Source organism: Harpegnathos saltator, unplaced genomic scaffold (assembly GCF_003227715.2).
Source record: "Harpegnathos saltator strain DR-91 unplaced genomic scaffold, Hsal_v8.6 scaffold93, whole genome shotgun sequence".
Taxonomy (NCBI): domain Eukaryota; kingdom Metazoa; phylum Arthropoda; class Insecta; order Hymenoptera; family Formicidae; genus Harpegnathos; species Harpegnathos saltator.
This window is the reverse complement of record NW_020230721.1, coordinates 64,188-91,106: the sequence shown is the minus strand read 5'-3', so window position 1 is coordinate 91,106 and position 26,919 is coordinate 64,188. Positions and strand designations below refer to the sequence as shown.

At 47.7% G+C, this 26,919-nt stretch overlaps 1 protein-coding gene across 1 annotated transcript; it reads right to left on the bottom strand.

Annotated features, from left to right (window-relative positions):
• Gycalpha99B (guanylate cyclase 1 soluble subunit alpha 2) lies at positions 1-26,169 on the bottom strand. Its single transcript, XM_011137163.3, has 11 exons — positions 25,930-26,169; positions 13,377-13,450; positions 13,107-13,189; positions 5,710-6,058; positions 3,581-3,956; positions 3,168-3,347; positions 2,779-2,917; positions 2,459-2,625; positions 1,694-1,837; positions 591-745; positions 1-476 (listed from the first exon to the last, which is right to left on the bottom strand). Exons 1-11 carry the CDS (start codon positions 26,167-26,169, stop codon positions 281-283), a joined length of 2,103 nt encoding a protein of 700 aa, XP_011135465.1. The 3' UTR covers positions 1-280.
• Positions 26,170-26,919: the final 750 nt, after the last annotated feature.

Below are 26,919 nucleotides of genomic sequence, written 5' to 3'. Positions count from 1 at the left end.
TAGGATCTTACTCGTATATATTTAATAAGTATATAATGATTACAACCCCCCTAAGACTCTGCGTATAAATAGTATTCGCGCAAAGATCTTTCAATACGTTTCGTACATTTAGCGCCATGCTTTTGCCGTACTTTCTTGTTTCTTTTTTTTTTCTTAGTGCCAGCTTGAGAGCTCATATACACATCGATCTGATAATGTCGGGTGTCGTCGCTATTATCGACGGTAATATCGTTAAAGTAACACACTGATCAGCGGTACGCGACCCCACGTCGAAAGGTGTCTACATGTTGCTACTGATTCCGAGTTCTTTAATCGCAGCTTGAATATGCATATCGAGAGGTTCGCTCGCGCTGACATCGCTATGTTGATACCCGTTCAAAAAGTAACACGTGCCCGATACACTGGCTGGCATCTCCTTGGGTAGATTGTCCTTGGTCCGCGGTTCCAATATGAATCCCGATTTTTGGATTAAACACCTGCAAACATTCGCGGCAAACGTCAGCCACACGTACGCGTGTACGAAGAGCGAGGAAATGAAAAGTAAAATGTAGCAATTTGTTGTGTGACCAACGTATCGAACCATCACGTACAGGTACGTAGTTGGACTGACGTTGACACGAAGCGGCTCGCTCGTCGACTCAAACTTGTTTGCCAATGTGACGTTGTGTCCGAAGAGACAATATCTTGGCATTTTCTTGCCCACGACGCCCGCCAGCACCATCCCAGTGTGAATACCGATGCGCATCTGATGGAACATTAAATGGAAGGACCAAGAGTGAGAAGCGATGAAAGATCTGCTCCATATTTCGTGGTATACGCCAGCGGGTGTGACAAGGTTACACGACAGTCGCAATTGGAAAAGGGAAGGAAAAAGGACGAAAAAGGAAGAAAAAAGCGAGAGAGGGGAGTACCGCGTGTAACTTGCTCTAAATGTTAATGCGATAATGTGGGCGTTCGTCGTATTCTGCAGCTGACCTGTTATCGCCGTTAGTCAAGAAATATTTTAAATGGGAAAAGTTTTAATAGCACTCAAGGCGGGAATAATAAACAATGGAGTATCTACTCGAGTGGATACGTAATAATCAGAAATATCTCTCAATTGAAAAACTTTGAAGGATGGTACTTCGCCGAGCGAGCACTAGTCTCTGCTGTACCGACCGTCGAAGTTTAAGAGCGCACGAAAGAGAGAGAGAGAGAGAGAGAGAGAGAGAGAGAGAGAGAGAGAGAGAGAGAGGCGCACACGGACACAGATACACACGCGCATGGGGAAGAGAGATTGATATGTAAATTAAAAATTATATTCAAGGGAGCCTGGGAAATGTCACGAGACGACGTTTCGCGATACGACATTGAAAATTATTTTACATTCTCCGCAGAGCAGATATTTTGTACGTTCGTATGTATTATAATATGGAGCGCTACGTGGAGAATATCATTTAGCCGCTTGAATATCAATGCGAATATCCGTTGCATTCTGCTGTTGAACCTTTTCGTTCGTTCGGCGCGCAACGAAATGGAATTAAGGTCGGTTTTCGAATACGCTAAATTGCGCAAAATTACGGTAAAATTATTCAAGCGCATGTTTTCGCTATGTTATTGACGTCGATGCTCCGCTGAGAGAAAATTGCATCATAGTCATCGCGCGTAATCACGATCATATTTGTAATCACGATGCATCATCATCGTGCAATACCTTTATTGGCTTGCCTTCGTGAGTCAAGTGATGAGAGCACGTTTGTATCATCTTTAGGCCCATCCAAGCAATTTGTTGCGCGTGTGTATTGGTATTTCGATGAAGGCCGCATGCAACGCAATAGGCATCGCCGATTGTTTCTACCTGTTTACACAAGAATAAAATCGATAAAAGATCAAATCGATACTGTTTCCATTTGTCTTACACACAACGGTGACGACGATGTATGGCACTCGCATGACGTTAGAGAAAAGTTATCGATTAGAGAAATTTATATTTGAAAAGCTACATTCCACTTGGTCTGATTGATAACTTGCAACTGTGCAACAGACGAGAGAGAGAGAGATTGCTCACAGGTAAAGCATTCATCGAGCTCTACAGCTCGGCTTTCTTTGATATCTCACAGATGGCGGCATCATACATTTCAGTCCAGTGCGCGAGATAAGTATCAGCTAAAAAGGAAGAATATTTATAGGATATCGACCGGCTTTATAAAGGCACGCACCTCACTGACAATCATTAAAAGCGCCGTATCCTTCGTGTGATAAGCCAAGGAAGCCATTTTAACACCACGTGGATTGTAACGTTTCGACAAAATTTATCTCGATTTCCGTCAATTTCGAGGAATAAATGACGGTTCTGCGACGGTCGACCACGATATAATTCAACGATATTATATATATTGGATAATTATGTCTTATCAGTCCAAGCCGATCTCCTCGCGAGGGTGCCCGGCGATCGGCAATCTACTTGCAGTATGCGCACCTTATACACATCCAACTGACCACAGTACAGGTCAAATTGCTCGTAGAGATTTTGCAGCATGTTGATGACCATCATCGGAGTTGCCGTAGCGCAGATAGCCGTGAAACCGACTATGTCGCTGAACAGCATCGTGACGTCCGGATATGTCTTCGCCTCGATTGTTTCTCCTGCATGATTGAAATATCAGTATTTGCTGAATCGTGTGTATTTCTCCCGCAAGATGGCATATTCAAATGGCATCGTCGGATAAGCTCGCGTTTGAGCAACTTGAAAATCGATATCACCATACTTCGCGACCAGATACCAGAATCGTAACTCACCCAGCCACAGACGCTTGGCGATATCCGGTGGAAATATGAGATGCAGAAGACTGACATTCTTCTCCCTCTCCGCATCGACCGCCAGGTTGGCTTCTTCTATGGAGCTCTTCAATTTATCCATCCGTCTTCTTAAGCCATCCTGAAAAAGGGGATTGCTATCGTTGTATTTCTCGTGGGAATTATAATGGTCGTACAAAAGATGTCGACCTTAATTACTCGATCCAAAAAACAATCCAAAAAACAATGCATCAGTCGCATCTGCGTGTATTTCTTGAAATAATAATACCGCGTGAGAAAACTGTTAATGATAAAATGACAAATGCAGATCCGGGCAGATTTCGCGCGAGGTAACGCGCAGAGTGGCCGACATCGGTTATGAATTTAGTCACCTGTGCCCTTGCTTGCTCGCCAACGAGTATAACGTCCCTTGTAGCATCGTGAAGAGGAATATCAGAAATGAAGAGTCCTCGACCCGTTAAGCCCTCCAAACCATTTAAGAACGGCGAGCTCACGAACAAAATTGAGTCTGACTCCGGACAGTGTACCATTTGACCTTTCATTTCCAAACCCTGTAATGTGACAGAAAATACTTATATTTTTCTCCCTCTTCTCTCTCTCGATAAATCCGCGTGATCGAGCTTACGGAGGTAATAATTTACAGTAATGATTCGCCGCCTCTCGGAGAGGGCGTCTTCAACTTAAACGTTCTCTTCGTTTAGTTTGCTTGTATTTACGTGTTTGTGTTATCGGGGTTCGTGAGTAAGTTGATCATCTTGCGTTGGCAACCACATCATGAGCATACCTCCGCGGGATATTTATCGACGCCATGCGGCCTCTGAAGGGTCAGGATGAACGGTGTGTTCGCGCGCTTTAGGATCTCGTGAAAGGTCAAAGTGACACCGTGGGGTCGTGTGAAGACGAAATACGTCGATATCTCTCTGCCGAGCCGATTTAGATGGTGTCCGAAAATCTTCATGAAACCGACGCCCAGCTGCACGAGCTCCAGCTGACGATCGACGACAAAGTGCCACGGGAATGCCTTGCAGAAGCTCGCTACCCCCATACGGAGGTCCGTTGCTTCGGTGGAGAGTGGACGGAAAGTGGGCGACACCACGTCGAAATCGTCGTCTACGTCGGTATGCGGCTGCTCGCTGTAGCGCTCCGGAGTAATACGGTATCTGCGACATTCGAGCAATCGCTTGCGCTTGTCATTCGTCCTACGTACTACAGGCGAAATATTCAACGAGCAATAGCATAAGGGAGGCCCGCCGCCCGCCGCCCCCCTCGGTGGACATCGATAAGCACGCGCGCACGTGTGTGTGTGTGTGTGTGTGTGTGTCGGAGACGTCTCTACGTATGTACATATGTATGTATGTTCCGTTTGCGCATTTGTCATGCAAATGTGCGGACGGTACATTACGTACGGTTAACGTTACCCTCGTTGACGCGAAGTTAAAAATTTGGCTCGAGAATTACAGCGACGACTCGCACCGCGGGACGTCGTGCCGCGCAAGTGGAAGTATGGAACCGGTACGTGTCCCGTGCAACGTTTAATTAGACTAGGAAATGTAAGTGTGATATGTGCGGTAATGCGGTATTTTTCACGTCATTCACATGTTCGCGCATCCGGCCTCGTCCTTTTAGAATTAACGCGACTCGCTGCGGTCTGCCGCACCTATCATCAAATATTTGCCACTGCCGGGGAATCAATATTTGTTCAAACGAAAGGTTTGTATTCTCACGTGCTGCCTTTGCCCCCTCCCCCTCCCCTAGCCACACATATGAATTATATTATACTCACGCGACATTATTTCGGTACACGCGATTCGCGCCAACACGGGCAAACGCGAAACGTCGTAGCCGTGGAGAGACGTGCAAACGTGTAACGTAGACGACAGCGCGACGGCCCGGTATTTTTCAGCTCGCATTTCGTGCACACATGAAAGGCCGAGGCGAGCGAATATATGATATATATATATATCGTTTCGTAACGATCGAAATGTAGCGTAAATTTTGCGCAAACAAGATCTGTTTGAGCGAATAACGAACGACATGTACGATCGAATGCGTGTAAATTAACTGAGTAAGGAATGACATTTGCGAGGTCGCAAGAGCCGCTCGCGTTTACCGAAGTTCTCATCGCGATGTATTTATCTAGGCGGAATTGGATGCATTTATTTTTGCAACTAACGTTTCTGCTCGTCGATGCGAAAAATTCAATCACGCGATTGGGTCGACAAATTTCAGCGGATATCGAAAAGATCATAACTGTGTTGCACGGTTAATGTTGTGTCACCAATTTTCACCGTGTATCTCTAGAAATCTTATTTCCAACATTTTCACTGTTTTGATTTTATATTTTCCCCGCCTCCTTCCTACCTTCCCTCTTCCCCAATCTCACTCACTCACTCTCTCTTTCTCTTTTTCTCTCTCTCTCTCTCTCTCTCTCTCTCTCTCTCCCTCTCCCTCTCTCCCTCTCTTTTTCTCTCTTTTTCGCCCCCTCTTTTCGATTTGCGAACAACTGCCGACTGTCGACGAACCAAAATTGTGTCACTCCAAAATGAGGTAACGTGCTATGCCCGTCGCCATGGAAGATTCGCTCGCGCGTGACATTTGATAACAATTTTTCGTATTCCTTGCTCGACGTATAGATAATCGTCCTAGAAAATCTCCCTATTCCTTTTCATCCTCTGCGCTCGGATGGCGCCGCTTCTCAGTGCCGAGCATTTCACAAAATCAGACAGATACGGAAATTAAAATCCGCCGACAATCGGCAAAAGCAGTGTACACGGAGGAAAATGCTGGATGACACGCTAAGATAGCGCAAAAAATGAAATCACCGCCCGTTGCTCAAGAGACAGAGAGAGAGAGAGAGAGAGAGAAAGGGCAAGAGTCGTACGCGTTTCCCACCTGCCCGTTGTGACGATTTACCTAAAAAATTTAGTATTGTAGGGATCCGGCAGTATATACACATCGGCTTTGTCGTTATAAAACTGCCTGGCGATGCCCTTGAGACTGCCAACCAGCAGATAAGCTATGGAAGGGTGGTCGGTAGTGAAGTGTAGTTCCAATGCTTCCGGCGTGGCGATACACACGAACTCGGCCTCGGCGGACTCCGATCCGGACTGATGCTGGACAACGTCGTTTACGCCGTCGAGTGTGGTCAGGAAGGCGGTCAGATCGTTCCCAAGGCAACGAAAGGCCCGTTCTAAGAGACCCACGCAAGCGGTGGAGATCAGCTCTTGGCCGAGGTGATCGAGAAACGCGTTCACGTCGACGTCTGCAAAAGTTCCGCAAACATTAATTCGTCGCGCGCGGGAATTACGCCGAGTCACGCGGTGATCGTTCATTTTTCTCTCGACAGCATTCGCGGGATTAAGCTCTGTAAACAACGAGCACGATAGGACGTGAACGATACGATACGCCTGCGTCGTGTCGTTTTGTAGCTCCTTTACGAGAGGAGCGGGAATTAATCACGTGCAAATTTGGTATAGTAATTCAGAGGACGCATCCGTCAGTAGGATGCAAATGCGCTGTGCGCCGTGTATTTGAATATTTCGCATATTCAATTTCAATATTTCAATATTTCGACGCATGATATTTGTTTCACGCATCATCTTATATTTTTTCCTGTATGTGTGTATAAAGCACACGCGCGTGGCTATACGTTATACCCTTCGCTTTTCCCATTGACACGTTCACATCTATATCCCGAGGACGGGACGTGACTCTGTATCAAAACCGACGAAACGTCACGTAGAAATACAAGAATATTTTTACAAGTTTCACGTTACGAGCTTTAATCTTTTCGCTGAGGGAGAAGCTTGGTATTTACTTTGAGCTAATAGCAGCTCGAGGCACATCTACTTGAACTTTTCCCTCCCGTCTTCGCGGGGCTGCAAAGGGTTCATCCGCCCTGGAATCGCACTGAAAGTACCTATGAATGCTTAACACGACATTGAATACTAAATCAACGCGTTGGAGAATTGCAATCTCGTGGGGTCGATAATACACGCCGCGTTTCAGCTCCATCGAGGCCGGTCGGCGCGGGCGGTTGGCTCCCTTGCAAATCCGAAAATAGAAGCGGTGAGCAAGGGCCGCTCTATTGCTCCCATATTATTTCACGTCGAATGTCGCTGTATTAACATTACAATTATAATAGCGTTTCATTGCGCGACGGAGTGATACATCGCGCCGCATCGCAGCGGCCTACAGCAAAACCGATGGGTTTTCGCATGATGCTCTCTTTAATCGACACTCCAGCGACGAGATAGATCCGGATAGATCCAGATAAGTCCTGACGATATTAATCGAGCTTTGCCGTAAACATACGCGAAAATCTCGCTGTCGTGTATCGCGTATTAAGCGTATGAAACATCGCGAGCGGTAATTATCCGCCAAGTGTGTTGGATCACGCGATGGAACGTCGCGAATATTTGCGCGCGGTCAGCGATATAAAATGACGCGCTCGGAAGTGGATTCTGCTTAGTCCTGATATATGTCCTTGATGTTTGCACCGTGATTATCCGCGGACGAAAGAAAATTTCGGTCGCTGGCTATCTGGGTCACCGCGATACACGCCAGGATATACGACGGCTCCATGTTGTGCTCTCCCGTACGCGAATCCTCCTTTTTATCATATGTTTCCGCGACGTCGTGAGATCCGACGACGGGCGAATTTCGTCGTTTAATGTCGTAAGACGCCGGGCGCAAGTTGCCGGGCGGATCGTAAGTCAATCTTGCAAATGGCTCTATACGCGGCCCTGTACGTCTTCGGTGATGACGGCGGAGATCTCGGAGTCTCTGCCGAGATTGCATTACATTGAAACGGAAAGTCCCTTCTATGCTCCGCCAACTGCGCCAACAACCACTTCCTGCCGTGTATACGAATGCGAAGCGGCCGCGAGCGAGTGGGACAGACGTGGAGCGAATTGTGAGTCACGAGGAAGAAAATAATGTGCGGCTTGTGTACTCGCGATTTGTCTCTTGTCGCGGGTCCTTACCGGCAAAAATACGTGTTTTTCGCTTTCGTGATAAATGACGATACGTATTTGTTAGCGATCAACGCGATTTATGCAGTCATCGCTCGTTGTTGCTAATAGAGTGCGAATTCACGAGAGAGAGAGAGAGAGAGAGAGAGAGAGAGAGAGAGAGAGAGAGAGAGAGAGAGGGAGAGAAAGAGAGAGAGTGTGTTTAACGCTCCATTCGCTTGCGAGTTACGCGTACGCGTCACGAGTCGTAGACGGCTTGGTAATTGATTCATTAGCGTGATTTCTCTTATTAATTGTACACGCCACGAAATATCTCCTTGTTTACACGCAACGTATCGAAACGCATTAATTGCATTAAAATACGTAGCCTGCGCTTTTAGCAGTGAACTTCGATATTCAAGGGCTGGTGTTGTCGTTAACGTGGGGGAGGAGGTTCCACCAGAATGATAATTTCTTTACGGTGCACCCTTTTATATTCTAGGAAAAGAAGGAAAAGAAGGAGAGAGAGAGAGAGAGAGAGAGAGAGAGAGAGAGAGAGAGAGAGAGAGAGATGGGGTTGAGAGGAAGAAAGGATGAGGGAGAGGGAGAGAGAGAAAGAAAGAGAGGGAGGGAGAGAGAAAGAGAGATAGGGTGATTTTGTTTGAACTTGGAAAGTACGCGCTACACTACCCTTGTCCTTTTTCCAGGGGGATTACATGCTTGGATACGGAGACCACTTCAACCGAGAATACATGTGCCGCTGCCGTCGTCAAAGGAACGTCTTGACGCAGCAGGTAAGTAAACGATATATTTAACAGGAAACCACGGTGCGTTACGTGTTTTACGGCGAGTAAACAAGCGCCTCACATAATCGCTCGCTGCGGGCATGCTGCGGCATTCCCTCTGATGCGGTTACGTAACGCCCGGGCTTTATTGCGTTTGAGCACCGTATTTCTAAGTTGCGAGCGTTAAATTCCGTTCGCGATGCGTTCTGCAAGCGCACGGGCTATTAGCTACAAAGGGCGCGTTAGTCGCACGACAACTGTGTTGTCTTCGTTTCGGCGTCTCTGGCCGACCCATTCACAAGTTCCGATGAGAGGAAGTCGGATCCGAATACATTGCATGCGCATATCGATTGTCCGTGATGATTAATGGGACGTTTCTGAAGCGTGCTCCACTGTAACTACAGTACTCGACGGCCGAACGCAAATTGGGTTAACATGCGCTCGAAGATGAAGGATCCGTGCAAAACCATCTGACAGCGAACAACGCTGTCAAACATGCATTCCCGATTATCCTTGATCCTTTGATTCGTCGCAGTTATACGATCGTTCGTTAGTCGAGAGGTGTGTGTATGTGTGGTGTGAGCGGACTGGCGTGATAATAAAGGCTTTCGTTACTCGGAGTAAGATCGAGACTTTTCCCCACGCCGACTAAAGATGAAACTAAAAAAATGAGAAGCTCATGGGACTAATTCTTCTTGCTTCAAATTAATGCTTATTAAACGAAGAGAGGGAGGATGCGTGTTGCGCATGCGGTATATAATACTCGTAGAGAGGCAATTAATCGGTAATTAGTCCCTCATACCTGTGTGCACCTTGATGTATTTTCCATTACGGGGTCCTCGTATGTCTTTATCTTTAACACATTTTCGTGAGAAGAAGAGTATTTTATGCGCGTACGTGTATCGCTCGCAAATATCTTAGAATCTCTTGCGCCACCGGTATAAATATTCAGTTACAGACAAACGTTCCTGGTGACAGCTGTAACAACTTTCCGCGTGCGAGACTTTAACAGTCTTACTTCTTCTCGCCAAGTGTGGTTGGCTCGTTTCAATTAGCATCCTGAATTAGTATCACCAGTTTCACGTGAGCGTTGCTGTTAATTTGAAGTCGTTCATTCAAATTGTCAAGTGTGTGCCTGCTAATACAGTTTCCTACTTGGAAAAAAGCGTGTTGCGTCTCATCTTGACAATTGGAATGTCAGGGGGTACTATGGATACTATGAAATGATGCGTAATGTTTTAATATTAAGATGTATAAAATATTGAACATTTTGAATTAACACAGATGGATGAAGGTGTTCACGCCCGTCCGCGAGTACAGCAAGGAGTAGCGGTGATGGTAAAATGAAATGAGTGAAGAGCGATGGGCGTGGGCCGACTGAACGCTACAGAGGCTGAAAGCTGGGAAGGCTGTGAATGACTGGATATCAAGGCGAAATGGTGAGTGTCCAATTTGAACGCTCATTAAGCGTCATATTATGTAGTGCATGTAGTACGTAGACGTAAATAGCATCGATTGCCGACGAGAAAAGTCGGAGATTACGTTAAAAAAGATTTACGGGTCGATAGCGCGCTGCGAGGCACGCTTCCACCGTCCAGTATTGGTAAGATCGTTACTGGAATGAAAATTGAAAGTTAAATACACGAAACACGTATCGTTAGAGAAGGAACGTTGATGCGCAACTTTGGAAGATGGAAGGTGATAAAAATTGATCGCTGAGTACCACTTGATACCTGTGCGAAATTGTGTTGCAATGCAATATATATACAATAAGCCCGAGGCATAATGCTTATGTTATTGTTCGAGGTCTGAACTAAACGTCACAGGAAGCGCTTTCACGACGCGGAAAGCAGAGAATGAGTTATAAGGCGGAATAATTTTTCGTTTCTCCTGCGGCCAGCTTTTCCCTCCCTCACTACGTAGTACGGATAAAATATTCAGCTGCGCCTCGCGCCTCTTTCGCTCCACTTTTCCCGCGATGGATTGACAGTCCCGGTCGCCCAAGTCGCGAGACAGAAAGAGAAAGAGAACTTACGTGTCATTTATAATAGAGGATTATTTTCACGGAACGACGAGGAGACGCACGCAGAAGCGCGTATCAAAGTCGGCAAGAAAGCCAGTTTTCATTTTCGAAATTGCGATCGACGGTTAGTAAAGCGCGTCTACCATCGCGCGCGCGAGATTGAATCAATAAGCTGCAGCTCGCGTGCATAACACATGGCCCGGCCTGTGTAACGTCGAACGGTATAACATCGCAAACATGATTTTCCGAGACCGGGCTCATCTAGTTCATTAATCTCTCGGAGCGTATGTTACCTATCCGTAGGTTCCTTCGTTAACGCCAGGAAACCCTCACACACACCCGTCTATTTATGCCGTTTACCGTGGCGCCTGGCGCAACGGTATCCTCGTTAAAGTCGTATCAAATCTCGCGATCAAAGTATCGATAAAGATATTTCGTTATACGGTAGTTCCTAATTTCCGACGTCAGATAAGCGTCGCGGAACTTTGAGACGCGCGAGTTTACAAAGTTCAAGAAGACGGATGCGCGAAACGGAGGGTAAGTGTAGAATACGTGGCAGCGTGCCTCTAATATCTATGCATATTTATCTGCTTGCGAAGGATAAACGGCCCATTTGGGGTGCCGTTATTAATTATTTGGCGTGTGTGCTACGCGCGTTTTCACGAAGTGAAGGCGTTACTACTCCAGCGTTATTCCTTTTCGCCGGAGTTGTTGTCCTCGCTGTTGCATCCTGAGCCGGGGCCAAAAGTTCACGCGACGGACGTATTAAACCGCGAAACAAAATTGAAACATTATCATACGGCGCCGAATTGCGCGTCGCTATGCAGTTGCTAGGGAGAGGAGAACGCGTAACCAGGGATTCGGGGTGAGCGCGTTTAGCGGAGCTAGAATAATTCGGATACGAAGAACACACGCTGTGTCGTCTACCTCGTCTACGCCCCCCCCCCCTCCCCGTTCCCGGAGTTTTGTTTGCGACGATAACACGGGTGGTTCCATGTTTTAATTATCTCGCCGCAACCATGCGACTTGCAGCAATGTGCACAAAGTGGTCGTGCCAAAAGTTTCGGGAGCGCGTTTGTAACGTTAACGTCCTCAATCCTTATTTCTCCCAGCGCCTTGCTCACCCCTGCCGGAGATCCATTAATTCTTCCGATGGGAGTAAAAGCGTGGGCTGGTGAAAAAGGTGCTTTACCAGTTGGATAATCGATGGATTACGTTGTTATCGCCTCGGTCACTAAATATTTCAACCGAGACGCGGTAAATATCGATTGATATTCGCGTTATTCTACGCGATATACGATTTCGTTCAATTAGAAAGTCGGTCAAGCCTGTATTAACGGATTTTCACGTTATTGGGTACACCGTGTGGTAAAACCAAAACGGACAACAATGCTCGACGTGTAGTCGAGTGCAAAGAAAGCAAACAAAGCAAAAGTACAGAAATCACATTAAGATGAAGTTTACTATTGACACAGACAAAAAAGTAGATATTAAATTAACCTCCATTTGGTGGAAAAGCGCGATCGCTGCGAACAATTGGTATCCTCAGTCCCGTGTAGAGTTTCACGTATTTTCCTCCCGCAAATACGCTATTTCTTGAAATAGCGAATTAAATAGCGAATTTTGAAGCACTCCGAGTTCTTCCCTAAGCAAACAACGTGCCGGCTCGACAAACCTTCGAGAAATTGGATTGTTCGATGTATTTCACGATTGTCTTAATGTCCAGAACGCGCGATCGACGTGTTAAACGTCAGGCGTGGTTAAACTTATTTGAAATCGATATGTACATCGATCTTCCTTGCGACAGCGATAGACGGCTACGACGCGCTCGTAGGAATACCGCAACATACACTCTGGGGCTTATTGGCAACCGTTTTAGCGCGACAATAAACCGCTTGGAGCCACTTTGTCGTACGTGCTGCTTTTTTATCTAAAATTTGCCGCTTTATTGGCATGGGGAGTTAGTCTCCGCGGTAGAGTCCTCGCACACCTCTGATGCATTACACAATTAAAAAATTCTTCCCATGATGATAGAAGGCGTTCTGTCGGTCACCACAGTTTGTGTTGCATCGCGAAGGCAAACAAAATGTATTAAGGCTCCTGGTCCCTGGCGCCGCGGAACTTTTGATTAATTACATTAGAAGCGAGAAAGTACGTTGAAATAAAAAGGTATGTCTATAAAATGACATTTGCAGTTGATCGAGCGAATCTGGAGCGGTCCAAACATGCTCCTTTTGCTCCAACAAACGATAAATAACCATGAAATTAACGCAACTTACCTTTTAATCCATCCTTTCTCATAATTCTGTCACGTTGATTTAACGTTGGTTACGTTTGTCGATCATTGGAACAAAATAAACATATGTTTTGAACTATCTTACAAGTCTGTTTGACCGATTGCAAGAGTTCTTTTGTGCAAATATACCTTTTCACTTTAATTCACTTTAATTTTGAAAGAATTTTAGAGTGCATCTTTTTGCTTTTCACGTCGTAAACTATTTTTATTCAACTATTATTATTTAACTATAAAAGTCGAAGGTATTATCTTACCGCAATCGTAATTTAGTGTCTCGTAAATGTCCTCCAGTAAGTTATAGTTCTCCTCCTCTTCAACATTACGTAGAAGTTTCTCTCTGGAATGTAAAGTAATACATGTAATGTAATGTTTATGCGTGTTTAATTAAATACAAATTAAATTAATCACTTATAAGAGAAATTAAATTTTTTTGTTCAAAAAGTCACATACATTGCTGATTTATTAGATCGATTCTGTTTTCTTCACTCGAGGAAAGAGAATTTTTTTTTAACAAATATACTCACAATGGCATCGATATTGGAAGAGGTGCTTCAGGTTTACTTAACAGAGCTTCTAACGCCACAGCCACCACTTCGTTCTGCAATGGAAATCAATGGAACGCTGATGAAATAATGGAATTAATAAAATATCACCGCTATGATTCGGAAAATGCGACAGTTAATAATACATTGTAGTTATGGTTCATAAAATGCAACAGTTGTCGATCAATATGCACTCGTAGGTAACGTTTGCATTTAAAAATAATCCAATGCGTGGGTAAACGCGAAAGGTCTCACACATGCATGATCCAATACCGCTGTATCGCAAACTTTCGAACTTTCGAACTTTCATCGAGTAATTCTACTGGAATGTGCACGACTATAAAAAACGAGGAGAAATGGGGAAAAAAAGCATTTGGAAGATTGATACGGGCACGCGTGCTACGCGTCAACATGACGGAAGCGAGTTGCACAAAGTTCGATTTAACGACGCGCACGTGCGCATTCGCTATGGTAATTGTGTAGTGACAATTCGATAGTTATTATACGACGCCTAGCTATCCGCCGTAAATTGCGGCCTGCGTTTCACAAGAAGAGTTATAGCTCCATTCGGTACGCTCGTATAGGCGATTCTTCTCAGCAGAATAGCGCTCGGAGCACTCATATGGAGCATTATTTTAGACGCATGACCTTCACTGCTTAACGGTATTGGAGGCGGAATTGTCCTCCTCCGGCTTGGCTATCGCTCGGAATCATCTTAGGTTACGATTAATGTATAACGTATGCGTTTCTTTCACGGGGTTTGTGTGCGTACAAGAAGGAAATTGTCAAGCGGCATTTTCCGCGAAGCCTTTTCAATATCTTCCACGTAGCCGCGCGAAATATCGAGCGTGTTGGAAATTCCAACACTTTATCGTGTAATTATCGAACGACGCGGCGACTTGAGTATTTTTATTACGCGACGTGAGGCAGAATAAATTGCAAGGGACGCGAGAGATGGTCCGTGTTAAGATGTATTTTTTCGCTGTCTCTTTTTCCCATTGGCACGGACGGGAATTGAATCCAGCGTGATTCTTATGTTGTATATAAAAAAGAAACCGACGCAAAAAATGGCAACGGAACAACGCACTCTCAACAGCCGCGGCTTGAATGTTTGCATATCAAAAAACAAGAAAAATTTACATATCGCCGTATGTATGTATATATGCGCGTCTGTAAATAGTTTTCCCGCACAACCCGATATTTTCGCGCAGTGGGGAAGGCCCGTTGATTCGCGTATTCTCTTGTTAGATAATAATTTGTCACAACGATGTCCGACAAATGATGTTATCCGCGAAGACTGACAGCTGAGGTAGCCATTTGTATCCGTATAATGCTGAATACCGAAGATAACGACCGAACTGATCAATAGTTTACACGCGAATAGAGCGTGGGACATTGCTTCGCCCAATTGCTCTCATTTATTAATTTATTTATTATCTCCCCCCTCTCTCTCTCTCTCTCTCTCTCTCTCTCGTCCTTCCTCCCAGGAGAACCCCTAGAAACTTTTTCGATTTGCAAAATGAAACTCACATGGGTGCAATATTTGTGACGACACAGGAATTTTAATTCGACGTCACGAATGAAAATTGCGTAATTTGAAATGCTATTGTTGCAAAGTTTTAACACCATCTATTGAGACTACACGAGATTAGCGAAGCATTAACCGTTGTTTAGTTCAGCGAGACTGCACGAATTAATTACACCATCGTCTGTCAATAATTCAGCATAACTGTGTATAACTGTGTATCAGAAATGATCGGGCGTAAAATCAGAGCGGAGAGTTAATACCGCCTGCGCGTTAACGTTTCTTGCCACGCGCGTTATCAGAAGTCGGAGTAACTCGTGCTAAATGCTTAAGTTCGCAAAGAACAATTTTACAGTGGATTAGGATAATTGTGTTTCTCGCGGGCGCGCTCTGACGTTCGCGCGATAAACTGCGCGAGGTACGATCGCGTCGTCAATTTTCGTTGCATTGTTTCCAGCCGCCATTGAATTCACCGCATCTTAATCATTAATTCATCTAATAATGTTACGCGGGCCAACTGATATAATGAAATTATGTGTGTAAAAAGAAATAAAACGGGGAAAAGCGGTTTAATTAGTGTTTCGCGCCCAAGTAGTTAAATTACTTTCTAACTTTCTAGCGACAGTTATACTCTTGATAGAGAATGTGAGATTTTATAGAGTATTACTTGAGCAATGGATATGACGAGGCAAAGTTAAAAGAAAAAAAAAAAAAAAGGAGGAAAAGGAACTTTAATGGACATTTTAATTCAATCATACATCGATTGACCTGATTATATCTCGATATGCTGAGGAACGAGGAGATGTGGCTTTCAAAAACGTTCCTTCTAAGTCTAAGTGCGTGTATCCCACGGAGAAAAAACTCGGCTCGTGTAATTGATTGATTTTCTGTTGTCCGTGGAGCAGATGAAATACGCTTGCGGGAACGGAAAGGTTCCTGCAGGAGATTTCTATTCTATTCGCTCAATTATTCCCAGTTATCTCGGCCGCGAGTTTTAACGCGACGAATATTCTCGTTCGCGATAACGGAAATATCGCGTCACCATATTTTTCGTCCGTTTTCATCCCCATTCTGTGTCACACGAACTGACATTTTTCTCTTCCGTGTGAGGGCGTTCCTTGACGTAAAATTATTTCCGAATATTTTTTGCGCGCACGAGAATAACGAGAAAAGGGAGGGAAGAGCCGGGACAACACGAGAAATGTTGTTCGACCTGCGGCGCTTTGATAGTCGCATTTCAATTGGGGCCAAAATCGATAGAAGTCGCTCTAGAATGGCAGAGGAAGGTCACTCGAACTACTTGTGGGAAATACGGGCACTCGTACGAAATGACAGGGCCGTCAATTTATGCGGCCTCGCGAGATGCCAAAGGATTCCGAACGAACGATACCGGATCGCGCGGTGTTCGGCACTTAATTTTAATCACATCAATTAATATCCATCTTTATCAGCTCGCCATTATATATGAAAGTAATAACACGTTCGCGCGCACGCGCGTCTTTTCGCGCACAGAGAGATCTCCATTATAATTTTATCGCGACACGAGGCTGCGTTACAAAGAGGGAGAATAAATTAGGATCGATATTATATGTGTCACCAGCGTGATGATAATTTGAGTGATTTCCGATAACAGTATTTTACTCGAACGAGCGTTGCGCTCGACACCGTCGGCAAATGTTTTCATCGCATTGAAAGTCGGCTGTCCATTATTCCGCGCCGGCTTCGACAAGTCAAAGTAAGTGCGTCGGCCCGATTGTTAGGAGAGCCGTTGATACTTGAGCGGCTTGATAGGCTCGAGAGAACTTCCTTTTATTTTTGCACCTGATAAATGGCTCACAAAACGCAACTTGCGTTGGTTACGTTGCAACGAGACTCGCGCGCGAGTAACTGCTTTGGACACATCGGCCGATATTTTTGTTTTATTGAGTACTTTTCTCGCGCGCACACACACACACACACACACACAGAGCGAATATTCATAAAGCTTCGTCGTCCTGGAAAGGAAGGAAATAAATGACAGAAAGCGAATTACTGACGCGGCAATGGAGTCGTGTGGAAGTACATATATACATATCAGCTCGCACTCGAATTAATATGTAATATAATCCTTATAGAACACGACATCCCAGCGGCGGAAAATATATCGAGCAAATGGCGAAATTCATTTTACGGCGCTATAAAATCGCACTGCGTGCGCTTTTTCACCCCTTAACACGTCGTATAAATTACCATGTCGTGCGCAAACGTTTTATCGCAATTTATGCGTAGTCTTGACGATCCTTGAACGATTATATATATATATATATATATATATATACAGGACATACACACATATACGCATATACAAGGGCGCACAGATGCCCTTAAGCTGAAGTCGCTTCTGTGCTCCGCGGAATTTTACAATTGCCGCGCTTCGTGCGCATTACAGGCAATTGCCTGCGAAAGCCATCGACGCTGAGTCCGCAGCCGCTTCGACGCGGTCATACCCGTAGCCGCGTTTTCGTCAGGATGCACATCGATGCCATTCCGCAAGTAGGAGGAAAACTTGATTTCTGTCAATTTAACTAAGTAACGAAGTTTCCATCGCGTCCATCCAATTCGCAGAGTGGAACGGAGCTCCGTGTCGATCCGCTTTGCCCATCACCATAAAGCTTGTCTCTGTCGATGTGTCGCTCACGTTAACAATGATTAGCTACGAGCGCCAGGCGTATCTCGCGGCGCACGACAAATGCGACCGGCTTTTGCATTTCGTACACGCGTCCTTGCGTATAGCGGGGGCCTTGCAAAGGCTGCGGTGCATCATGCACGCATAATCCACCACCATATCGTAAAGCCGCTAAATGTTGAACCATGTAATAGACACGCAATCCTGCCGTTGACTGGCGTGGTTTAATTACTTTTGGGGGCGCAATGGATGCTCATGCCGCTCCAAATTGCTTGTATAACCTGGTTATATGTATATTTCCCTCAGTCAATCCTCACCTGCACGTTGCACTGTAGAGATGATAATAATTTCTCCGTGTTGCGAGAGACAAAATGTCTGCGTCACGCCGCTGTTTGCAGCAATAATCCTAAACGTTCAGTAGTAAACACGGCGACCCACTCGCGCGGCATAATATTTTCGCATTACTTCTGTTTGCGAAATGCGAGCGTATCGAGAGATGCTTCATTATATTTGTTACGTCGTTGAACATTTGTCTTAGGCTACTTCGCAAACACCGCTGGTGAAAGAAAGCTGGATTTTCATAAAGCGCTCGGGTATGTATTACGCAAAGGGAGAACGCAAAGGGACCACGCTACACACGCTTGGGGAAATAGAAACGTAAGGAGAGAAAAAAAAAGATTAATCTCGCCCGCGCGCGCGCGCGTTCGTGACGTAGGAGCTTAATGTTGCTTTAATGAAGAACCGACATCTCGGTGACAATAAGCGCCGTGTAGTTCACCAAAGATACGCTGAACGTGTGTTGTCGCGTCTCGTGGGGAGGAAAGGACTGCGTAGTTTCACGAAGCTCTCGCCTTCCCAGACTCGAGACCGTATCGGGCTCTATTTTCAGCGGCCGTTTTTCGTCAAGGGAGAAATTCTCGTACGCATCGCTGAACTTGCACACGGCCGAGAGCCGATACCCGAAGAAGATGCCGCCATAAAGACACTCATGACTCACAAGAGGCGAAAGCGCGCTTCTTGATGGGCGTTTCGAGCGTGTATACGTGTATTTCCGTTGAAATGAATTACCCGGACAAACAACAAATCGCGAGTTCCTTCTCGCACGGTGTATTCCGCACACGTAGTGTTCCGTTCGAGTTTACAAAAGACACACAGCACCAAACTTGTCGGGCATTATTTCACCGACTCGCTATCTCGTTCGCGATTCACCGGGGCAACTTGTTCGGGAGGCGTTACTAGATTACGGTATTTCTATTGCTTCTTGGCGCATCTTTCTTCGCGTCAAAGAAAACGCGTGACGCGTAACTTTCCAATGTGAGACTGTAATACCCAGCTCATTTCTCTGCTTTTCGCACGACGTCGAGCTGAAGCCTCGAATTTGTACAGCGAGTTCTCGTGTTGAATTTGCAAATCGCTCTCTGCTACGTGCGTGCGATCGCGCGATAAGACAACGCGCGGAACATCTTGCGAAAGGAAAGCCGTGTTGCGTGAAAGAGCAGAGAAATTTCGAAGCGAAATTTACTTACTCGTTCGGTAGATCTAATTATCTCGCTGATAAGCAAAGTCTTATAGCGGCGTGTCGGATTATATCGATGTGCCGAATTTTCCGCGCGATATTTCTGCGCGCATTAACGCGCAAACAATATGAAATAATTGGACATGAAAGTGATGGATGTATACGGTCAGCCCGTCGGGATTTACACAGCACGGAGCGCGCGTTGCGCGCAACATCGATGTCGTAAAAGTTGAATCGGTCCCTTGCGTAAACGCACTATTTACGTTGCGATATGGATAAACGCGAATTCAGAATCACTTGAAAATCGTACTTCTTCTTACCCAAGCTACGTAAATGTTTACGCTGGCACTTGGGTTAGCACGGAGGAAACGCGAACGTCTACTCTTTTCACAGCGAAGATGGACGGAACCAGAGAAAAGTACAAATTCAATGAAATCTCGTTTCTCAATGAGACCGGAGGAACCGAGTCGGCGAGACAGAGAAAGAGGGCAGATGAAATTTATAGGGATAAAGAGGCCTTATTAAATTTTTCGCCAACATCTTTCTTGAGCGCAATTTTCAGCGCGCCACTGGGAATTTTATTCATCCTCACGTTTTCGCTCGCGTTTCCTCTTCTTGGCGCTACTCGATGCGGAAGAATATCTGCGACCATTTATCGACCCTCGGCATATTTCTTGCCGTAATGGCGCACCGGAAGCATCCGGCTCATCCCAGAGGGAGAATCGCGCGTTCATTCGCGAGATCATTCGTTTCGCACTGAAGGAGCGTCGCGCAATGAAGATCATCCATCACGCGGTCGGCCCGTCGCGTCGTAAAAACGCGTGTTATGCAAATGCGCGCCGAATCGATCGCGCGGTATTTCCATAACATTGCGATAGCGTGGCCAGGGGAGTAGCGCGTGGTATCCGACGGAAGTGCATTTACGGCCTTTACGATTACTCCGCCGATGTTGGTGGGCGCTGCTGTTAGAAACGACGGATATATCGATCGCCTCTCAAGAGTGTATTTTGCATCGCAACGAGCGCGTGATTGAGTTTCTGTGAGCCACGGATCTCCGCGCAGCGGCGGGTTACGGCTGCTACAACGTCGCGGGTTATTACGTTCCTTTCTTTTCGGGAGATAAGCCGCGGCAGGATCGTCGCGCTAATACCGCGGTAATTCTCTCGGATGTCACCGACAGTAATTCCCCGGGTAATATTACATCTCGTGAGTACGCTCTTTCAATTAATAATAATTCCCGGGCTTTTCTTCGGCGCGACCGCGCTGATATGCGTGCAATACGTATGTATAATTCTCGAAAATCGAGCCGCTCCGGCCGCTGAGCACGAAGAGTCGCGCGTCAATCATCCCCCCTGCCTCCCCCCCACCGGTCTAAGTAATATCCGATAATCCAGGCTAATACGTCAAGCTTGCGCGTGTGTAATTAAAATTTCTCGGCGCCTCGTCCTTTTCCGCGTGTGACGTGAAATTTCAACTTGACGTGCGACAGGTAGCGAACGGCATGGGCTCTCAGCCGTGCTCTCCAAGTTCTCAAGTGCCGCGATATAGCGACGCGGTGATCGTGGCAACTGCATTCACGACCCCTCGTGAATTTATACGCAATATTTGCGCCCGAGCATCGAATGCGCTTTTCGCAGGAAGCTCGAAATATTAATATTACGCACGACATGCGATCTCTCCTCGGCGTAGGAATACCGCGCGTTGAAAATACCCGGCCCCGGCATCGAGCGAAATTAAACAGAACACGGGTCGTCAAATTCGAAATGTATCTATTCCGGACGGCGTTGAGCGCGGAGATACGATGTTTATTAAATCATAATTAACGCCCGCGCGTCCTCGTCGATATTGCGTAATTATTTTAAATCTCTCCCGTGAGAGGGGGACAAAACGTTGTTTGGCTCGGTATCAACTGCGATTAAAGCTCCCCCGATTAACGCAAGACGCACGGCGCATCATAGTGCTTCTAACTCCTGGCTGACGATCGAGGTACACCATTATTGGGTCAGGCACAGTAAGTAAGTTACGTGTTACTCGCGGAGTTTCTCGCGAATGGGCGTCTCTCACGACACAGCATTTAAGAAGCCGCCCGTAAGAAATGGCTCGTTTAACACCCGCGCTCTCGGGATTAGGCGGGATAATCCGCTTAATGCTCGTTTACGAGGCGCGCTTTTAGACGCACAAAGGAATTTCTCGAGGTTCCTCCGTAAAAAATTCAATACCCCAGCGAGTGAGGAGTGGAGTCCGTGGAGTTTGCGCTGCGCGTTTTTATACCACACACACAGCGTCGTCATCTTCTTCCTCTGTTTCTCACGGCCTCTTCTCCTTCGTCCCGGTCCCGGTCGCCGTCGGGGCGTCCCTCTCTGTCTCTCTCTCTCTCTCTCTCTCTCTCTCTCTCTCTCTCTCCCCCTCTCTCTCTCCCTCTCTCCTCCACCAGGGAGGCGCGATAGCCGGAGGGCAAACACGCGGAAACGACGCACCGACGTTCGTTAGATTAATCGCATTTGGAACTTGCGATCCGCCAGACCGCGCCGCGTCTATTGTGCTCGCGGAATCCAATTTCGACGTCTCTCTGTATTCGATACGCTCACCTTTTTACGGGGCGCGAGACTACGTGGCTGTCTATCGCTGATGTTGATATTCCTCCGTGTGCCGATATGATGTGCAGCCATGTCGGCTTTAATGTTTAATGCTCGCGTGGCGTTCAATTGGTGAAAAGCTGTCGCGAGCTGTATCGGTTCTCCTCGTATTCTCCGAGAACGAGCGAGCGATGACATTCATTATACGAAGGGAATATCTCGAGGCTGCCCTCGGAAAGTACTCGCGCGCTCTCTCTCTCTCTCTCTCTCTCTCTCTCTCTCCTCTTCCTTTTTTTCTCTCCGTGCCTCCCTCCCTCCCTCCCTCCCTCCCTGTCCCCGTCTCTTCATTCGGAAAGATTAAAACGGAAGTCGATAGAAAGGCGTCGCGCGTCGCGGGACTGCATTTCGCCGGGGTTAATAGCTGCGCCTCGCGCCGGGGCGCTTGCAGAGCCCTTACTTCCCGTAGAGATCTCGTTTTCAGAAGAAGCATGCTCTCCATGGCGCATTAACATTTCGTTACATCCGCCCTTCGCGGTCACTTATTCATCCGTCGCTTTAGGAGGAGCGAGCAGTTTGCGAGCAGCTTCCACGCACTGTTTGCGACGAACATTGGCGAATATTTGCGAGTGCGCGCACACGAGTCGCCGAGCCGAGTCTTGTGTTCTCCGTCCGACTGCCGGACTAATTGCTCTTGACCCTTTTAGCCCGGGGAGGCTCTGCCGAATCCTCGTTTCCGCTTCCTCTCGAGACACGGAGCCCGTCGAATTTTTTTCCTCTCTTTTCCTCTGTTTTTTTCAGGAAGACCGCGATACGCCGAGCTCCGGCTGTTTATCGTTACGGAGCGAGATGGGGGAGCGTTTATAGTAGCTGGCGCGCAAAGTGGAGCAGCGGAATTATCTTCACGCCAACACGCAAGCGCGTGTGTGTGTGTGTGTGTGTGTGCGTGCTGTGTTGATACGCGTGTACCAGGAAATTTCGCAATTTTGTTCGGGACCGTTTTGCGCGTATTTATCGATTTCCATAACATTACTCAGCGCGGCGCGGCGCATCGCGCACGGCCGCGAGAGCGCTGAGATTCTACTCCAGTAACTGTATTATTGCGGTGATAATTCGCGAATAACCATACTTAATGGACTGCAGTTTGCGGCGTTACGTCAGCGCGCGAAAGGAAGGGCTCATTATCGAGCGAGTGATCTCACACAGGCACGAGCGCGAAAGTATTCGCTCGTCGCTCGCGCCATAATCCGAGTCGAAATTTGAGTCCTGCTGTCGTCGTGAATATTCCATCGAGCCGCTCATTTCATAGAACCCCCGAAGCCTATATCAATCGACTTTGATTCCACTTAACCTACAGCTTTGCCGAGAAAGAGCTGCTCTTGAGAACCTACAAGTGGCAAATTGTGCGTTTACCGCCACTCGCAGGCGCCGAGTAGAATTTTTATTTCCGCACAAATGAAAGTCTCCGTTCCTCAGAAAGTCCTTCAGAATCTACGCATAATCGAATAATCGAGCTCGAAAGTAGAGCCGGAAATATCGTACTCGGGAAAGCTCCTCCGAGACACGCACTTGCCGATCGGAAGCCGATCCGCTATTCGGAATCGTCTTCCATCTCGCAGCGCGCGGAATTAAATGGCGCATCCTTCACGGTCTATTGTCTCGCTTGAAAGTCTCGCGCGAAAGTTCAATCGATAATGAAACCCCGGGCCTGATTTGTCGCGTCGAGTCACTCCTTCGTGTCGTTAATATCCATCCAGAGTAGCTTTAAATCCCCGACACCCGAGGCTTCAAAACGTTTCGTTGTCGCTCGCCTGAGAGTTTTCTCTGCGATTTTGTTCTGCAGGGCGAGAGATGTCAATCGAAACGATACGGCGAGAGCAGAGGCTCACGGTCGACGGTGCATTTAACTGCGCCCGTTTTCCGACTTTCTCCGCTTCATCAGCTTCTCGAAGAAGCATACATGACTGCTCGATCCGCGCGTTTGTTTCGTGCCGTCGACAGAGGCCTGCCGAGGAAAGCCCGTCGTAAAATGACAAATCCCTCGTGCGAAACTACGACGTTAACAATACCTGCCCCGACTATCGAGTATCGCGAGGTGCCTTCGATTTCACTCCTTCGGTTTGCGCAAATTCGCGCGGCCTTTGCGTCGCATCCTTCACAGGCCTTTGCCTATTCTCGCGAGAAACTTCTCATTTCCAGTCGCTTCGTCCCGCACACGTGGGATTCGAAGCTGATAGTGGGCTCTGTACGTGGCTTAACGGCTCTTGGATTTGGCACTCGACACGTTATCGCTTTAAGTGCCGCGTTCTCGTCCTTCCCTAATCTGCCATCAAACGCCGCGTTAACCCTCTGAAATACCAATGACATTTGCCGACTACAGATACGATCGCGCGAAGGGAATCAATCCGACATGATTGGATTGCTATGCAAAACTCGCCGAATTATCGCAATTCAATAAACACAAATGCCACGACGCGCTATCTCGGCGATGTATACGCGCGCGATTCGGAATAAACGCACGTCCTCCGACGAAGAGATGGGTAGATCGCCGGGCTATTTCATCTCTTTAGGGAGTAACACGCGGGTTAATGCCAGCCTGCTCCCCCCATTTACGAGCTGTTATTCGCGATTATCGTGGATAATTGGACGAGCACGGGCCGGGGTTACATTTCGGTGAGACGGAGACGCGAGTTGCGTCTGTTGTCGCGCGTGTATTCGATCGCGTTGCGAATTCGGCGAGGCTGCGTGGGCGCCGTGAAAGAAGCTCAGATTAGCAGACGAGTAAAGACTTCCGTGCCAAGTTGAACGTGGAGCGCCTTGGCAAGAAGCTCTGTAGTCCTTCCAGGACAAGGTTTGAAAACATTGGCCGTTCGCGTGAGCCGCTAACGCGGTTTCCCTCCGCGCTCGGCAGGAGAGAACTTGAAAACTCCGGGCTTTCTCTAACGGGGACGGCGCGCAGGAAACTTTTCTCGGGATTTATTACATATTTCCGACCCAGTTCCCAATGAAAAACAGCCCCCGATTCTCTCACGGTGACCTCACGGTGGCGGTGTTTGCGCGTGTTTAACATACGGCAAGCTTGACAGCGATTTCTGTCCGAGGTGAAAAAGGAGCGGACCGGGCCGGATCGTGTTAAGCAGCAATTGGCGTAATCGTTATCGTCCGTACACCCGCAGCGGAACGACGTGAGTCATTCCTCCCTCCGGATTGTTCGAAACAGGACGAAACAGCTCGAAATGTGCTCGGCAAACGTAGCCGACTCGCGGTATTTACTTCTCGTTCTCACGGACGCGGACGCGGTCGAGGCGAGGCGAGGCGAGGCGAGGCGAGGCGAAAATATCGTCCCGATTTATCCCCTTCCGGAGACATTTAGAACAGACACAGTGTGATAAACTGCAATTGGGGGACAAACGCGAAGGGCAGTTTCGCAGTAGGACGGCGTAGACGTTGAGCGGGGAATAGCGGCGAAGAATATGCGAAAAATGTTGTCGACCCGCACCCGTTCAGGCGGCGCTCTCGGAAACGCAGCCGGCCAAATTAAGGCGAATGTCTCGCCCCCGATTTATCCCTCCGACATTCAGGTCGTCGTGATAAATATACATTCGACCATCCGACGGTGTGTGTAGATACTGGCCGTCAAAACGACCCCAATACGGCGTCTCGTTTATCACGAGATTGTGCCCCTCTTTGAAAACAGAACTCGGTCGCACTCGTATCCGCGGTTATACCGGCTTTGGCGAAGCGAAAGTAAGGAGCGAAATTCGCGCAAGGAGGAGCGTACGCGGAGACGACAAAGTGAAATAAAACCTCGGCCGAACTAAACCAATTGCGTGTCACCGCCTGCGCTAATCCGACTCTCAACTCATCGAGAGAAAAGCCGTACAAGACCACCCGACGCTGCTTTTTCAAGCGTCAAAGGCGTTCCCTTCTCCTAGACGGGGCTGCAGCCTTTCTGCTCCCATTTGAAAGTGCTGTCACGACGAGGCGGCGTGCAACGCGCAGCTCATTCGCGGCTTAGGGCTTTTTCTGATACATGTGCGAATATATGTCTCGGGAACTTGCTTTACGTGCTATGTACTTGGACGACGGTAAACCGCGCTGCGGCGAGAGCACTCGCGCGCGCGCGCGCGCGTGTTGTGTGCTACGTGAGTGTTTTATGCACACGACATGTGGAGAAAACTAATCTGAAGCGAGAGAGAGAGAGAGAGAGAGAGAGAGAGAGAGAAACGAAAAAGAGATGGCTGCTTATTCGATACCGAGGGGTTAGTCAGGACGATCACCGCAGCCCTCAGGTGCTTGAGATTGAGCGTCTGCGTGTCTTCGAGGTCGTCGTTGTCCTCTCCCAGGAGCGACGACGTTATTTGGATCGACGATTGCCGCGGCGGCTTGCCTCTCTCATCCTGTCTGATCCTCGCGAGCCTGCGGTGGTCCCCTTCTCTGCTCCTCTCGTCTTTGTGGGTCGACTTGAAACGTTCACCGGAGAATGGACATGCCATCTTGCAGATCTGCTATACAAGCCGCTGTACTGTAGTTCGTTGAGTGCTTCTTCCAGAGTGTCAACAAGGGACGAGAGAGCAGCCGTTGTTAATTAACAAGAGACATATCGCGTGCGCGCGCGCGCGCGCCCAGGTGTGTTTATTGGCGATCAGCTGGTGGCAACCACGGCTTCCTCCCCCGGCTGTGTACCCTCTCGGCGATCCTTGATGGGTCCTGGTGAGAACGTGACTCTGCTCTGCAGCAACTCTCTCACATCGCTGTCCTAAACGACGGCCGGACACGTGATCTTTCGAGAATTCGTCGATATCGCCGCCTTCGTGGCTGTCTTCGTCGTGCTGGTGCTGGTGCTGGTGCTGGTGCTGGTGATGGTCGTCGTCGTCCTCGTCTTCTTCGAGATTGTCTTTGTGGCGTTACTGATGGCGTTGTCGATGCTGCTGATGACTGCCGAGGGGTCCGTCATTCTCGATCGTCCGGTTATCGCTTGCCACCGAGGAAGCCTCTTCGTCGCCGCGACGTTGCTGACGTGCACGCTATCCGGCGTCCTCTACCACCGCCGTCGGGTCGGACGTGGTGCACGCGGTCGCATATTAACACGGACGCCCGACACTCGTGGCCCGCTGCGGATCGTTTCCCGTTAAAGATCGTTCCTCTTGCCTCAGCACGTTTCGCGGGCGGTCTCGGTTCTCGACTGTCGAGAGACGTCCCTATTCTTCTTTCTTCCTGCGGGCACTGGCTTTTTTCCCTCGCTT